Source organism: Mirounga leonina, unplaced genomic scaffold (assembly GCF_011800145.1).
Source record: "Mirounga leonina isolate KUSES-001 unplaced genomic scaffold, KU_Mleo_1.0 Mir_151, whole genome shotgun sequence".
NCBI classification, from domain to species: domain Eukaryota; kingdom Metazoa; phylum Chordata; class Mammalia; order Carnivora; family Phocidae; genus Mirounga; species Mirounga leonina.
Window position 1 is genome coordinate 31,930,711 of NW_023270377.1, and position 15,993 is coordinate 31,946,703.

The following is a 15,993-nucleotide window of genomic DNA, read 5'->3' on the forward strand; positions in this document are numbered from 1 at the left end:
CATGAGGTGATTTTCTGAAATATACATTTGTTCTTTAAAACATTCTCAAATCCCCTATATGCCATGATTACTCACCCTGAGGACTATTCACATCCACAAGCTGCCCCTGAGGTATAATCACTTGTGCCATTCCTGTCTGGGTAGATGGAATTACACGCAGCACCTGTCCATTTTCTGACGGGTTGGCAACAATCATCTTGGAAGCATTAAAAAAGAAATCAAATGCATAAGCCAACAATGATTTAGCAGAATTATTACTTAAATAGATGATTAAAGACATGCCTATCTGTATGGTAGATACTATCATTTCCCTCATTTTGTAGATGAAAACACTGAGGTACTTAAAAATTTTTTCCCAAAGTTTCGGAACTGGTAAGTGGTAAAGCTAGGATTCAAAAAAAGCAGTTTGACCCTATGTCCTATGATCTTAACCACCTATGGTCTTAATCATTACACATGTATGAGGTCTAATAATAATGTGAACAAGGCTCTGACTGGACTTAATATATGTACTTTCTTCTACTTACTATATTATATCCCTATGTGTTTGAATTATTTGTGTGGTAATCATTTGTTCCATATTTTAAGTCACTTTCATTAGTTTAAAAACAGTACCTTGTTAGATGTCTAATTAAACAGAATTTATTTTTATATCTCTGAATTTATATATTTCCTGTCTTGGTACATAAGGAATACCACAGAATGCCCAAAAAGTCTGAAAATATAAGAAAAATCATTTGTTTATTATTTCCTTTTTTTCCTTCAGTTTAACAATTGAATCCATTACCTTAAATTTAGAGAACTGTCAATTAAAAGGGTGTCTGAAGCTGAAGAAAAACAATTTTAAGCCTATCATTTGAAAAATAAAACTAATGTATTATTTGAAAATAAATTTATCCTAAATTTCCAGACTTTTCAGACACCCTGTAAACTTTATTACCTAATATACTACTCTTCTATTGACACAGTGTTACTGTTTTACCCAAAGTCGGCTAGCCTCAGTTCTCCCTCAAATAATTTTTTGCAATCCTTCCAACCCACTTTCCAAGACTGCCTTTTTGCTATGTGAAACATGAAAACATTACTGATGCCTGACAGAGACTGCAGTCCTAGTTTTAAGAGGGTCATTTGAGAAAATTTTAGTTTGAAAAAAAAAATAAATTTGAAAAAAACTTCAACAAAGTAGATGCTTTATTTTTTTTATTTTTAAGATTTTATTTATTTATTTGAGACAGAGAGAATGAGAGAGAGAGAGCATGAGAGGGGGGAGGGTCAGAGGGAGAAGCAGACTCCCTGCTGAGCAGGGAGCCCGATGCGGGACTCGATCCCGGGACTCCAGGATCATGACCTGAGCCGAAGGCAGTCGCTTAACCAACTGAGCCACCCAGGCGCCCCAAAGTAGATGCTTTAAGTATAATTGTAAACATTTCCCAGAAATTAAGAGTAGGAATTGTTTCCCTCCCCCAATGCTTATCAAGTTTCTTGAGATAAAAATATCTTGCCTACCTCTTATCACTTCATCATGAAAAAGCAACTGTAAACTCTGATGATGATAATTGCTTTACAGTTGTTGAGTGCATACTAAGTGACAAGACTTTACATGCATTACTGTATTTAATCCTTATCACATGTATATAAAGCATATACATTTTATACTTGAGAATATTGTCATAAAAGGTTATACAACTCATGCAGGTAACACAGAGTTATACAGTGGTGAGTTGAAATTCAAACCCAAATTCAAACAACTGCTCTGTACTGCTTCCCATTATCTGATGATGTTATTTAACCTAAAAAAAAAAAGACAAAAAATACTGCTGGACTTTAAAAGGCAACAGTAATAACATGATTTTAAATTCTTTTCTCCTTAAGATTAAATGTTTGTGAAAAATATTCCATTCATTCTTAGAAAATAAGACTGCTGTGGTTACTACTAAATCCAAATAAAACACATATTTACAATTTATTCAATCATATGAAAATTTCATAATTAAGAATGATCTGTGGAATATCCTCTTAATTTTGAAAATGTTTCCTATGCATAGTGGAGAAGAGTCTCCTCCATTTTCTCTTTCTTAGCTAATTCTACCTGGTACCTAAAAAACTATTTTCAGTTCATGTAATTTGATAATGGTGACAATAATATTACTTTTCCTATTTTAAAAAAGTTAATTATCTTTAATCTTTGCTATGAAAACAGAGTTTTGAAAAGTCATCTGTTGCAATGCATTCTATTTGAGGCAGACCATAAACATTATCAGAAAACCTTGAAAAAAAAAAAGAAAACCTTGGCTAATAAGTAGTCATATTTACTGGGCTCTTTGTGTACTGTACAATATATCTAATAAATCCAAAATACCATCCCTGCTTTGCTTTATAACTTCTTCATCTGTTGCAGATTCACTCAGTACTGAATCTTTACTACTTCCTTGATAACTTCTATATTAAAAAAACCATTTCTTTAAAAAGAACTCCATTTGGTGGAAGATGTTGAAAATGGAAAAGACCATGCATATATAGGGGCAGGGGTTTCATGAGAAATCTCTGTATCTTCCATTCAGTTTTGCTCTGAACCTAAAACTGCTCTATAAAATAAAGTTTATTAAAACAAACAAAAACCCTGAAAAGTTCCACTAAGTTTCCCAAAACATCACCACTTTCTGATCATTGGTTCTTTGAAGAAAATACTTTCTTTTTTTTTTTTTTAAAGATTTTATTTATTTATTTCAAAGAGAGAGACACAGCGAAAGAGGGAACACAAGCAGGGGGAGTGGGAGAGGAAGAAGCAGGCTCCTTGCTGAGCAGGGAGCCCAATGTGGGGCTTGATCCCAGGCCGCTGGGGTCATGACCTGAGCCAAAGGCAGCCACTTAACGACTGAGTCACCCAGGTGCCCCGAAAATACTTTCTTATACTCTATGTTTCTTACACTTATTCCATGCTTCATGCCATAGGTTTTCTATTTCATAGCTGTATCCTCTCTTACCCCAGACCATGTAAAATCACCGTTATGACCACTTTGTAAAGAAAGTTTAATAAAATTGCAAAGAGAATGGGAACTCAAACATTTTTTAGACTCAAACAAATAAATGACTTTAATGTGCTTTTTAAGAAAGCTACCATGTGTAAAATGATAACCCTTCCATACAATAGCATATAGATTAACTCTAGAATGCTCTAGACTAGAAACAAAAGAGGGATTAATTTTAGGTAAAACGGTTGCTCACTTGTGTTATAATTTATAACTGAAATTATAAATTTTAAAATAATATTTATTATGTAGTTAATAAATATCCATTGTAGAAAATTTGGAAAACAGGTAAACAAAAGATACATTATTCTTCATATTATTAATGTAAGGATATTCTTACTAACCAGAGAGAAACTTAGAAGTTTTTCTCAGTAATTCTCTTTAATTTCAATCAAAACCATCTTTCATTTCTTCTATTCAAACTATAAACTTGGCCATGAATACTTCAGCTAACAGTTTAAAGCAGCATTCTCACCTTTATATGCACGACACATATGTGACATATACATATACCTTTATATGCATGACACATACGTGACACATACATATCTACCCATCAGCAAGTATGTCTAACTGCCAGTATACCTCTGGTACCTCCACTGCTTTCTTTTGCTTCAAGAAGGCATACCAGCCTGTGGCAAGCAAGTGAGTGACTGAGAGGTAGATAAAGCAGTAACTTTGAGTTCAGTCAAATGTATACACCAAAATAAACATAAGTTACATGTAAACTCTGGCACTAGTATGGATTATGATATATTTCCAATTGATCTTAAAGTGACAGTGTACCTAGACGAAGTGACTGGTAAGCAGTGGTTTAACGTTCTATTAGTAGTCCTGAAAGAAAATCTTTTGAAATCTTCGCATAACAAAATGAACGTCACAGAAACAGTATTTTCAAAGCAATGCAAGTCAACAGTTTCAAGAAATTAAGGTCTAGTAAGGTTAATATATTTTGCTAAACGGCATAAAACTGGTTATTTATAAAATACACTCACCATTTGTGCATTAGAATCCCCCAATGACTGGAGTTCATATTGAATAGGCTGCTCATTTTGGTCCACTAGATGGAACTGTTCTGAAGAAAGAGTCTGTGTCTGAGTCAGGGCCCCTGGTATATTCTGTGATGTGAGTGAATTATCTGCTTCATGAGAGGTGATGGGTAAAACTCTAGGAGAACCATTCTGTCCAAAGGAAGGATCCCTGGAGTCCATACAGGTTAGATGCTTTTGCAAAGAAAAAAAAAAAAGCACTTGGGTGTTTGTAAAATATGTCACAATTTGTACTTTTTAAATTTTTAAAAAAATTTTTAAAAAGATTTTTTATTTTTATTATGTTCAGTTAGCTACTGTATAGTACATCATTAGCTTTTGATGTAGTGTTCAATGATTCATTAGTTGCATATAACACCCGGGCTCATCACAACAGGTGCCCTCCTTAATACCCATCACCCGGCTACCTCATCCCCCTATCCCCTCCTCTCTGAAACCCTCAGATTGTTTCCCCGAGTCTACAGTCTCTCATGGTTCGTCTCCCTCTCTGATTTCTCCCCCTTCAGTTTTCCCTCCCTTCCCCTATGGTCCTCCATGCTATTCCTTATATTGCACATATGAGTGAAACCATATGATAATTATCTTTCTCTGCTTGACTTATTTCACTTATATAATCCCCTCCAGTTCCATCCATGTTGATGCAAATGGTGGGTATTCATCCTTTCTGAGAGCTGAGTAATATTCCATTGTATATATGTACCATATCTTCTTTATCCATTCATCTGTTGAAGGGCATCTCGGCTCCTTCCACAGTTTGGCTATTGTGGACATTGCTGCTATTAACATTGGGGTGCATGTGCCCCTTCTTTTCACTACATCTGTATCTTTGGGGTAAATACTTAGTAGTACAATTGCTGGGTCGTAGGGTAGCTCTATTTTTAACATCTTGAGGAGCCTCCATACTGTTTTCCAGAGTGGCTGTACCAGCTTGCCCACCAACAGTGTAGGAGGGTTCCCCTTCCTCCACATCCTCACTAACACTTGTTGTTGCTTGTTTTGTTAATTTTTGCCATTCTAATTGGTATAAGGTGGTATCACATTGTGGTTTTGATTTATATTTCCCTGACGGCTAGTGATGTTGAACATTTTCTCATGTGTTTGTTAGCCATTTGTATGTCTTCTTTGGAGAAATGTCTGTTCATGTCTTCTGCCCATTTTTTGACTGGATTATTTGTTTTTTGGGTGTTGAGTTTGAGAAGTTCTTTATAGATCTTGGATACAAGCCCTTTATCCATAATGTCATTTGCAAATATCTTCTCCCGTTCCGTGGGTTGCCTTTTAGTTTTGTTGATTGTTTCCTTTGCTGTGCAGAAGCTTTTTATCTTGATGAAGTCTCAAAAGTTCATTTTTGCTTTTGTTTCCCTTGCCTTTGGAGACGTGTCTTGAAAGAAGTTGCTGTGGCCAGTGTCGAAGAGGTTACTGCCTGTGTTCTCCTCTAGGATTTTGATGGATTGTCTCACATTTAGGTCTTTCATCCATTTTGAGTTTATCTTTGTGTAAGGTATAAGAGAATGGTCCAGTTTCATTCTTCTGCATGTGGCTGTCCAATTTTCCCAGCATCATTTATCGAAGAGACTGTCTTTTTTCCATTGGATATTCTTTCCTGATTTGTCAAAGATGAGTTGACCATAGAGTTGAGGGTCCATTTCTGGGGTCTCTATTCTGTTCTACTGGTCTATGTGTCTGTTTTTGTGCCTATACCATGCTGTCTTGATGATCATATAGCTTGAAGTCAGGCATTGTGATGCCCCCAGCTTTGGCTTTCTTTTTCAACAATCCCCTGGCGATTCGGGGTCTTTTCTGGTTCCATACAAATTTTAGAATTGTTTGTTCCAGCTCTGTGAAAAATGTCGATGGTATTTTGAAAGGGATTGCATTGAAAATGTAGGTTACTCTGGGCAGCATAGACATTTTCACAATGTTTATTCTTCCAATCCATGAGCATGGAATGTTTTTCCATCTCTTTGTGTCTCCCTCAATTTTAAGTGTTCTGTAATTTCTAGACTACAGATCCTTTACCTCTTTGATTAGGTTTATTCCTAAGTATCTTATGGGGTTTGGTGCTATTGTAAATGGAATCAATTCCTTAATTTCTCTTTCTTCAGTCACACTGTTAGTGTATAGAAATGCAACTGATTTCTGTGCATTGATTTTGTATCCTGCCATGTTGCTGAATTACAGTATGAGTTCTAGTAATTTGGGGGTGGAGTCTTTTGGGTTTCCACATAAAGGATCATGTCATCTGCGAAGAGAGTTTCATTTCTTCCTTGCCAATTTGAATGCCTTCTATTTCTTTTTGTTGTCTGATTGCTGAGGCCAAGACTTCTAGTACTATGTTGAACAAAGGTGGTGAGAGTGGGCATCCCTGTCATCATGTCAGTTAGCTACTGTATAGTACATCATTAGCTTTTGATGTAGTGTTCCTGACCTTAAGGGAAAAGCTCTTAGTTTTTTCCCCCACTGAGAATGATATTCGCTGTGGGCTTTTCATAGATGGCTTTTATGATATTGAGATATGTTCCCTCTATCTCTATATTTTGAAGAGTTTTAATCAGGAAAGGATGCTGTATTTTGTCAAATTCTTTTTCTGCAAAAATTGAGAGGATCACATGGTTCTTGTCTTTTCTTTTATTAATGTGCTCTATCACGTTGATTGATTTGCGAATGTTGAGCCACCTTTGTATCCCAGGAATAAATCCCACTAGGAATAAATCCCACTTGGTCATGGTGAATAATCCTTTTAATGTACTGCTGGATCCTATTGGCTAGGATCCTGTTGAGAATTTTGGCATCCAAGTTCATCAGGGATATTGGTCTATAATTCTCCTTTTTGATGGGGTCTTTGCCTGGTTTTGAGAGTGGAGTGTTTTGGGATCAGGGTAATGCTGGCTTCATAGAATGAATTTGGAAGTTTTCCTTCTGTTTTTATTTTTTGAGACAGCATCAGAATAGGTATTATTACTTCTTTAAATGTTTGGTAGAATTCCCCTGGGGATCCATCTGGCCCTGGACTCTTGTTTTTTGGGAGGGTTTAGATTACTGCTTCAATTTCATTACTGATTATTGGTCTATTGAGATTGTCTATTTCTTCCTGTTTCAGTCTTGGTAGTTTTTTTTTTTTTTTTAAGATTTTATTTATTTGACAGAGAGAGAGAGACAGTGAGAGTGGGAACACAAGGAGAAGGAGTGGGAAAGGGAGAAGCAGGCTTCCCACTGAGCAGGGGACCTGATACAGGGCTAGATCCCAGGACCCTGGGATCATGACCCAAGCCAAAGGCAGATGCTTAACGACTGAGCCACCCAGGCACCCCTCAGTCTTGGTAGTTTATAAGTTTCCAGGAAGGCATCCATTTCTTCCATGTTGCTTAATTTTTTGGCATATAGTTGCTGGTAATAATTTCTAATAATTGTTTCTATTTCCTTGGTGTTAGTCGTGATCTCTCCCCTTTCATTCATGATTTTATTAATTTGGGTCCTTTCTCTTTTCTTTTGGATAAGTCTGGCGAGAAGTTTATTGATCTTATTAATTCTTTCAAAGAGCCAGCTTCTAGTTTTGCTGATCTGTTCTACTGTTTTTCTGTTTTCTATTTCATTGATCTCTGCTCTAATCTTTATTACTTCTCTTCTCCTATTTGGTTTAGGTTTTATTTGCTGTTCTCTCTTCAGCTCCTTTAGGTATAAGGTTAGTTTGTGCAATTGGGATTTTTCTACTTTTTTGAGAGAGGCTTGGATGGCTAGGTATTTCCCTTTAGGACCGCCTTTGTAGTATCCCACAGGTTTTGGAGATGTGTTTTCGTTCTCATTAGTTTCCATGAATTGTTTAAGTTCTTCTTTAATTTCCTGACTGACCCAGTCATTCTTTAGCAAGATGCTCTTTAACTTCCAAGTGTTTGAATTCCTTCCAAATTTTTTCTTGTGATTGAGTTCCAGTTTCAAAGCACTGTGGTCTGATAACATGCAGGGAATAATCTCAATCTTTTGGTATTGGTTGAGACTTGATTTGTGACCCAGCATGTTGTCTATTCTGGAGAAAGTTCCATGTGCATTCGAGAAGAATGAGTATTCTGTTGTTTTAGGGTGGAATCTTTTATATATATCTACGAAGTCCATCTGGTCCAATGTGTCATTCAAAGCTCTTGTTTCTTTGTTGATTTTCTGCTTAGATGATCTGTCCATTGCTGAGAGTGGAGTATTAAGGTCTCCTACTATTAATGTATTATTATCAATATGATTCTTTATTTTGGTTAACAGCTGGCTTATGTAGTTGGCTGCTCCTATGTTGAGGGCATAGATAATTACAATTGTTAGATTTTCTTGTTGGATAGATCCTTTAAGTATGATATAGTGCCTCTCTACATCTCTTACTATAGTCTTTGGTTTAAAATCTAATTTGTCTGATATGAGAATTGTTACCCCAGCTTTCTTTTGAGGTCCGTTGGCATGAAAACTGGTTCTCCATCCCCTCACTTTCAGTCTGGAGGTGTCTTTAAGTTCAAAATGAGTCTCTTGTAGACAGCATGTGGATGGGTCCTGTCTTTGTATCCAATCTGAAACCCTGTGCTGTTTCATGGGAGTATTTAGGCTGTTCATGTTTAGAGTAATTATTGAAAGGTATGAATTTAGTGCCATCATATGGCCTGTACAGTCCCTGTTTCTATAGATTGCCTCTGTAGATTTCTGGTCTATATTACTCTTGGGGTCTTTCTTCTTTTATAGAATCCCCCTTAATATTTCTTGCAGGGCTGGCTTGGTGGTCACATATTCTTTCAATTTCTGCTGGTCCTGGAAGTTCTTTGTCTCTCCGTCCGTTCTGAATGACAGCCTTGCTGGATAACGTATTCTTGGCTGCATGTTCTTCTCATTTAGGACCTTGAATATCTCTTGCCAGCCCTCTCTGGTTTTCTAGGTCTCTGTAGATAGGTCTGACATTATTCTGATGTTCCTCCCTCCATACGTAAGAAATCTCTTCCCCCGAGCTGCTCTCAGGATAGTTTCCTTGGCTCTAAGATTAGCAAGTTTTACTATTACATGCCAGGGTGTTGGTCTATTTTTATTGATCCTGGGAGGGGTCCTCTCTGCCTCTTGGACACAAATGCTTGTTTCCTTCCCCAGATTAGGGAAGTTCTCAGCTATGATTTGCTCAAATATATCTTCTAGTCCTCTCTCTCTCCACCCCCTCAGGGATCCCAATAATTCTGACAATGGAACATTTCATGGCATCATTGATCTCTCTAAATCTGTTCTCATGGGCTTCTAATCGTTTATCCCAGTCTTCCTCAGCCTCCTTCCTTTCTATCAGTTTATCTTCTAGATCACTAATTTGTTCTCCTGCCTCATTTACCCTGGCCATTAGAATATCCAGTTTAGACTGCATCTCATTCATAGCATTTTTAAGTTCGGCCTGATTAGATTTCATTTCTGCCCTAAGAGATTCTATATTGTTGCTAATGGTTTTCTCAAGACTAGCTATTGCCTTCAAAACTGCTACCCTGAAGTCTATCTCTGACACCTTGCTTATACCCATATCCATTAGGTCTGCAGCAGACGCCATTGTCTCTGGTTCTTTTCTTTGTTGGGAGTTCCTCCTCCTAGTCATTCTGTTGAGGGATGGTTCAGGGAATGTACAGAGTCCAAAATATCAACCACGACCCAAGCAAGATGCAGCCTAGGAAAATCTGGAGCAGTCGGAAGCCACCACCGAAAAAACAAAGCCAAAATGAAACCGAAGAATAAAATTTATAGAATTAAAAAAAAATTTTTTTTAATTAAAAATTTAAAAAAAGGGGGGGAGTGAAGGAAAGGGGGATATAATCCCTCAGTGTGGACAAAGTAGGGTGTTTCAGTTCTTCCCGGGTGTATTTTGTTCTGTTTGCTAAAGGGCACTACTTCCCAAAATTACAGGGAAAGTAAAACTGGTATATATATAAAGGTAATATTGAATAGGGAAAAAAAGACTACATTAAAGCATGTATCTATATTAAAATATATAGGTGTGAAAAAATATAAGCTAAAAAGCTACTATGAATTGTAAGTTGATATATTGAAAATCTGGTTGAAATGAGAAAAAGGTAAAAAGAAAAAACAGAGAAGAAGTATAAGAGAAAGAATAAAAAGAAAAAGGGAGTTGTATCTGAAAAATACACAAGCTGTGAGGCAACGCCTGGAGCTCAATATACTATTTTCCCCTGATGTTGGGGTTTTACAGTTTTATGGGGGTTTTACAGTTTTATGGGGGCCCTAGGGTTGTCTCCTCTTGTTCTTCCAGCCTGTCTTCTGGGGGAGGGGCCTGACATGCTGTTTCTCAGGAACCCTGCTTGGGCAGAGTTGCCCTGCCCCTTGTCGGGGCGGGGGGCGGGGGGCACCTAGGCTCCATAGAAACTGGTTTTTTAAGCTTTTGTTCTCTGGCAGCTTTCTGTGCCTCTTCTGAGGGTCAGAGCAAAAATGGCCACACCCAGATCTCTGTCCCAGAGCAGAGAAATCAGTCTGCTCTTCTCTGAACCCTCCGAATATACATCTCCCTTTCTGTAGGTGCTGCTGAAAACTGCAGCCTCCCATAAGGGGTGCGCACCCACAGCAACCTTCTCAGTGGTCGACCCAAGGGCCTGGGCTTGTCTCTGCCCTTTGCGCTTCTAAAACCACAAGCGGTCCTAGGTCCATGCGTGTGCACCCGCAGCGCCTGGATTCTGTCTGAGTGCTGCTCTAAAGCCCTTTCCCAGCCATTACCACTCTGTGAGTTTTTGCCGGCTCTGGCGCAAGACACTTTTGCCTGCATATTCATGACTCTGCCCTTCCTACCTTGCGAGAGGCAGCATTTTTCTGCTTGTAGAGATCCAGATATATATTCTTACATCTCAGGCTGATTTTGTGGGTGTTCAGAATGGTTTGGTAGGTATCCAGCTAAATTCAGGGGACCGGTTGAAACAGGGTCCCCTACTTCTCTGCCATCTTGTCCCCCTCAAAAGATTTTATTTTTAAGTAATCTCTACACCCCAATGGGGCTCAAACTCACAACCTCAAGATCAAGAGTAGCATGCTCTACCAACTAAACCAGCCCGGTGCCCCTAATGTTACAATTAAAAAAAAAAAAGAATGTTTATCAGCCACTGTGGGAAACAGTATGGAGTTTCCTCAAAAAATTGAAAATAGAACTACCCTATGATCCAGTAATCACACTACTGGGTATTTACCCAAAAATACAAAAACACTAATTCAAAGGGATACATGAACCTTTATGTTTATAGCAGCATTATTTACAATAGCCAAATTATGGAAACAGGCCAAGTGATCACTGATTGATGAATGGATAAAGATGTGGTATAAGGGGCGCCTGGGTGGCTCAGTTGGTTAAGCGACTGCCTTCGGCTCAGGTCATGATCCCAGGGTCCTGGGATCGAGTCCCACATCGGGCTCCCGGCTCAGCAGGAAGCCTGCTTCTCCCTCTCCCACTCCCCCTGCTTGTGTTCCTGCTCTCGCTGTCTCTGTCAAATAAATAAATAAAAAATCTTTAAAAAAAAAAAAAAAAAGATGTGGTATAAGACACAATGGAATATTACTCAGCCATAAAAAAAGAATGAAATCTTGCCATTTGCAACAACATGGATGGAGCTAGAGAGTATAATACTAAGTGAAGTCAGTCAGAGAAAGACAAATACCATGATTTCACTCATATATGGAAGAAACAAAACAAATGAGCAAAGGGAAAAAGAGAGAGAAAGAGAGAAACCAAGAAACAGACTCTTGATAATAGAGAATATACCGATGGTTACCAGAGCAGTGAGAGGAGGGAGGCTGGGGGGGGGGTGGACCATGGGCAGATGGGTTAAATAGGAGATGGGGATTAAGGAATGCGCTTGTTTTTGGGTTTGTTTTTATTTTTTTGTTTTCTTTTTACCATTTTTTAAAGTAAGCTGCATGCCCAATCCAGGGCCCAAACTAACAACTCCGAGATCAAGACCTGAGCTGAGATCAACAGTCAGACGCCTAACCTTAGACTGAGTCATCCAGGCGCCCCAGGAGTGCACTTTTGATGAACACCGGGTGATGTATGAAACTGTTGAATCCATATATTATACACCTGAAACTAATATAATTTGTTAATTACACTGGAATTTAAAATAAAATATATACAATTCTATAATAAAAATGGAAAGATTCATTTTTCAGTTAATTATTCACCTCACTTTTTGTAAGAGTTGTCAATTCACACAGACTGATACAGACAAAAAGTAGTTCTTAAGTGAAATTGTTGATTTTTTATATTTTATTTCAATTTTATTGAAATAAAGTTGTCCATGGGAACATAACATGAAATCATGATATGTAATTCAAAATACAGATTTTTCTTTATAGATTTTTATGAATATAGAATTCTATAATATAGAGCTTTACTTAAAAATAAAGCTCTATATTAATTAAAAGTAAAGCTCTATATTATAAAATTAAATATATGATAGAATTGTGGATAAACTGTAATAGTCTTAAGTACATTAAATATAATACTATTTCTTATATGTTAAAAAGTTATTAAATGGGGGTGCCTGGGTGGCTCAGTCGTTAAGCATCTGCCTTTGGCTCAGGTCATGATCCCAGGATCCTAGGATTGAGCCCCACATTGGTCTCCCTGCTCAGCAGGGAGCTTATTTCTCTCTCTCCTTCTGCCTGCCACTCCCCCTGCTTATGCTCTTTCTCTGTCAAATAAATAAATAAAATCTTAAAAAAAAAAAAAGTTGTTAAATGGAATGGAAAAAAGTTCCCAGTTGAATTCCTACCTCAAATACCTGAGAATCTGTTTTTGATTCTTCAGAATCATTATTGTTGACTCTTAGTGAATCATTAGATTGTTCCATGCTGGTATATTCAATTCCATTTTCTTCTATTATTTAATAGCTGAAAAAAAATTTAAGTATCTGATTAAAGCACTTAACATTTTTATGGAATGTTTGTCTTAAACAAATCTCACATTTCTCCTACTGTGTTACCCAATACAATTCAGGTTAAATCATTTCCATTCTACAGATTAAGAAAATAAACATTTTTTTAAAATGACTTGCCAAGGCACCAGAATACATTCAAAGCAAAACAGAGATTACCATTATGTAGTTCCCTCATCCTACCCTTAATTACACTCCTGTACTGGTTAATTAAGATTGTTGTTATGGGACAGGTACTTTTCACCCTTTCAAATACTTCTAAAATTCTTATTTTACAAAGATTTAATGCAAATAAAGGTTCTTAATTTTATGAGTTGGGCATGCACTATTGTAGCATTAGATAATTTAAGAAAAGATATTTTGGTGTAGACAGAGATTATATACACATAGCTCTTATCATAATACACATCATACCACTAATACTGGGTTGACAAACTTTGAAAATGAAGAAATATGTATCCCAAAAAGTTTGAGCCACTTAGGCCTAGTAAAGTGATTAGCTTTGGTGGTGATTTTGTCTTTACACACACATGTGCATGCACACACACATGCACACACACTGCCCCCTGGGGATATTTAGCAATGTCTGGAAATATTTTTGGTTGTCAGAACTGAGAGGGAAGTGCTACTAGAATCTAATGGGGAGAAGCTAGGGGTGCTGCTAAGTATTTTGGAATGCTCACAGCAGCCCCCAAAACAAAGATGTCAGTGGTACTGAGGTTCAGAAACCCTGGCCTAATATATTATAGTGAATACTGGATTCTGCATTATCTGAAAGGAATGATGATTTAAGTCCCAAAATTGGAGTAAAGTCAAAACAAAACTGTTGAAGAATACCACTGAAAAATTTATAATATAAACTTCATAGAACCCACACATTTTATTTTTCATAAGACAGCATAATTGTTTTTTAAAAATCCTGAAAATTTTATCTTTAAATGAACATGTATTAAATTGAACTTCCTTTTTTTGTTTTTGCTGTACAGTTCTATGGATTTTAACACATGTAACCACATCACAGTCAGGATATACAATAATGAAATCATCCTATGCCCTAAATTAAATTTATACCTTGTACTCAGTTGGTATATATATTTGAACACACTGGGGGTACCTGGGTGGCTCAGTCGGTTAAGCAGCTGCCTTCAGCTCAGGTCATGATCCCAGGGTCCTGGGATCGAGCCCCGCGTTGGGCTCCCTGCTCAGCGGAGAGCCTGCTTCTCCCTCTCCTTCTGCCTGCCTCTCTGCCTACTTGTACTCTCTCTCTATCTCTCTGTCAAATAAATAAATAAAATCTTTAAAAAAAAAAAAAGAACACACTGAAAACTTATTTTTCTGTGATAGCATCCACACATACATTTGTAAAATTAACCATTTCAGAAAATCTACAAGGTTTGCCACTTCATATCTCCAAAATATTATAAATACTTCTACTCAAATATAAATTATAATAAGTTAAAATCAATCTTATTTTTAATATATAATTTTAAAATATCTTAAAATTGCAGATTTTAAATTACCACTTGTATTCTAATTTAATTTACATATAAAACTTAGGAATAATGTTTTATATATGGTTTAAAAAATAAAAAGAAAGTTCCACTAATGGAAATATGGCAGATTAGATAATATAGAAGGCTCTCTTGCTAGAAAACAAAACAAAACAAAACAACCCAGAAAGTTTATCTAAAACAAAATATTTTGTGACTGGGAGCTGCTACAGGAAGTAACAAAAATCAAAGGCCATTCCCTGCCCTCCATATCTCCTCCCCACCACAAAAGAAAAGCAAAAGATGTGAGCCAAAACCCAAGTGATAAGCACAAGCAAAGAGGAAAATTTCTGCAAGAGCGTTACTAATACACAGATTTTATGGTTGGGAAACCACGGCTTGGATAAGCAGCTCTCAGGGGAGGGGAACTTAAAGTTCCCAAGACTAGGAACCTGAAAGATCCTGAGACAATAGTTTAGTAAGAAAAAACGGAGCTATTATTTGGAGGAACACAAACCCAGTTAAGGCATTAGTTACCTTACATGTAAGATTAAATATAAGCTTATAATCAGAGTGTCAAAAACACAAGGAAATAAACCATCAAAAGAAAGAGCCAGCAAATTTAGACACCTCCTACAGACTTCAAATATTGGAACCATCTAACAGTGAATATAAAAATCATTTAAAACTCAAAGAAATAAACATGACTGAATCACAGGAATAAGCAAGCAACAAGCCTGAAAAGTTTAATCTGAAAGAAAACCAAACAGAACTTTCAGAAATAAAAACTGTAAGTCAATGGATACATTAAATAGAATAAATGCAGAAGAAAGAACTACTAAATTAAAAGTCAGATTTTTAAAAAATTACTCAGAATGCACCATATGAAAAACAGAAGATAAAAAAAATATGAAGAGACTTAAAACTAGGAAAAATAAAGTACAACATACTTATAATTGGAATCTCAGAAGAAAAGAGAAAATGGATGAGAGACAGTATTTGAGGAGATAATGGCTAACAATTTTTCAAAAGTGAATCCACAGATAAAGTACAAAATATACCAAAATAAATCAAAAGAAATCCATACCCAGTGTAGTAGAACTACAAAATTCTAAAGAGAAAGGAAAATCTAAAAATGTAGCCAGAGAGATAAGATCACCCGTGGGGTACTGACATTAGATATACAGCAGTCTACTCAATAGCAACAATGGCAGAAGTCATGGGAATAAAAAAAAAGTAATTATCAGTATATGATTACATATGCTCAAGACCATTTCTTTCACAAAACAGGGTGAGAAAAGATACTTTAAGATTTTAAAAAACTCAGAGTTTAGGAGCGCCTGGGTGACTCAGTTGTTAAGCGTCTGCCTTCGGCTCAGGTCATGATCCCAGGGCCCTGGGATCGAGCCCGAATCAGGCTACCTGCTTAGTGGGAAGCCTGCTTCTCCCTCTCCTACTCCCCCACTTGTGTTTCCTCTCTCACTGTGTCTCTCTC

The 15,993-nt window shown here is 36.9% G+C and overlaps 1 protein-coding gene across 5 annotated transcripts in view; it reads right to left on the reverse strand.

Annotated features, from left to right (window-relative positions):
- The window catches only part of CARF (calcium responsive transcription factor), an 84,324-nt gene that overhangs the window by 55,785 nt on the left and 12,546 nt on the right, over positions 1 to 15,993 (reverse strand). For 4 of the 5 annotated variants that reach the window (XM_035007347.1, XM_035007345.1, XM_035007343.1 and 1 more), the window contains exons 3-5: positions 12,847 to 12,964; positions 4,025 to 4,252; positions 76 to 196 (exon numbers count right to left, since the gene is read on the reverse strand). In XM_035007347.1, the coding sequence (XP_034863238.1) occupies positions 76 to 196; positions 4,025 to 4,252; positions 12,847 to 12,924 (427 nt within the window). In that variant the 5' untranslated portion in view covers positions 12,925 to 12,964. The remainder of the gene's footprint in view (positions 1 to 75; positions 197 to 4,024; positions 4,253 to 12,846; positions 12,965 to 15,993) is intronic. The other variant, XM_035007346.1, reaches the window with a different exon arrangement.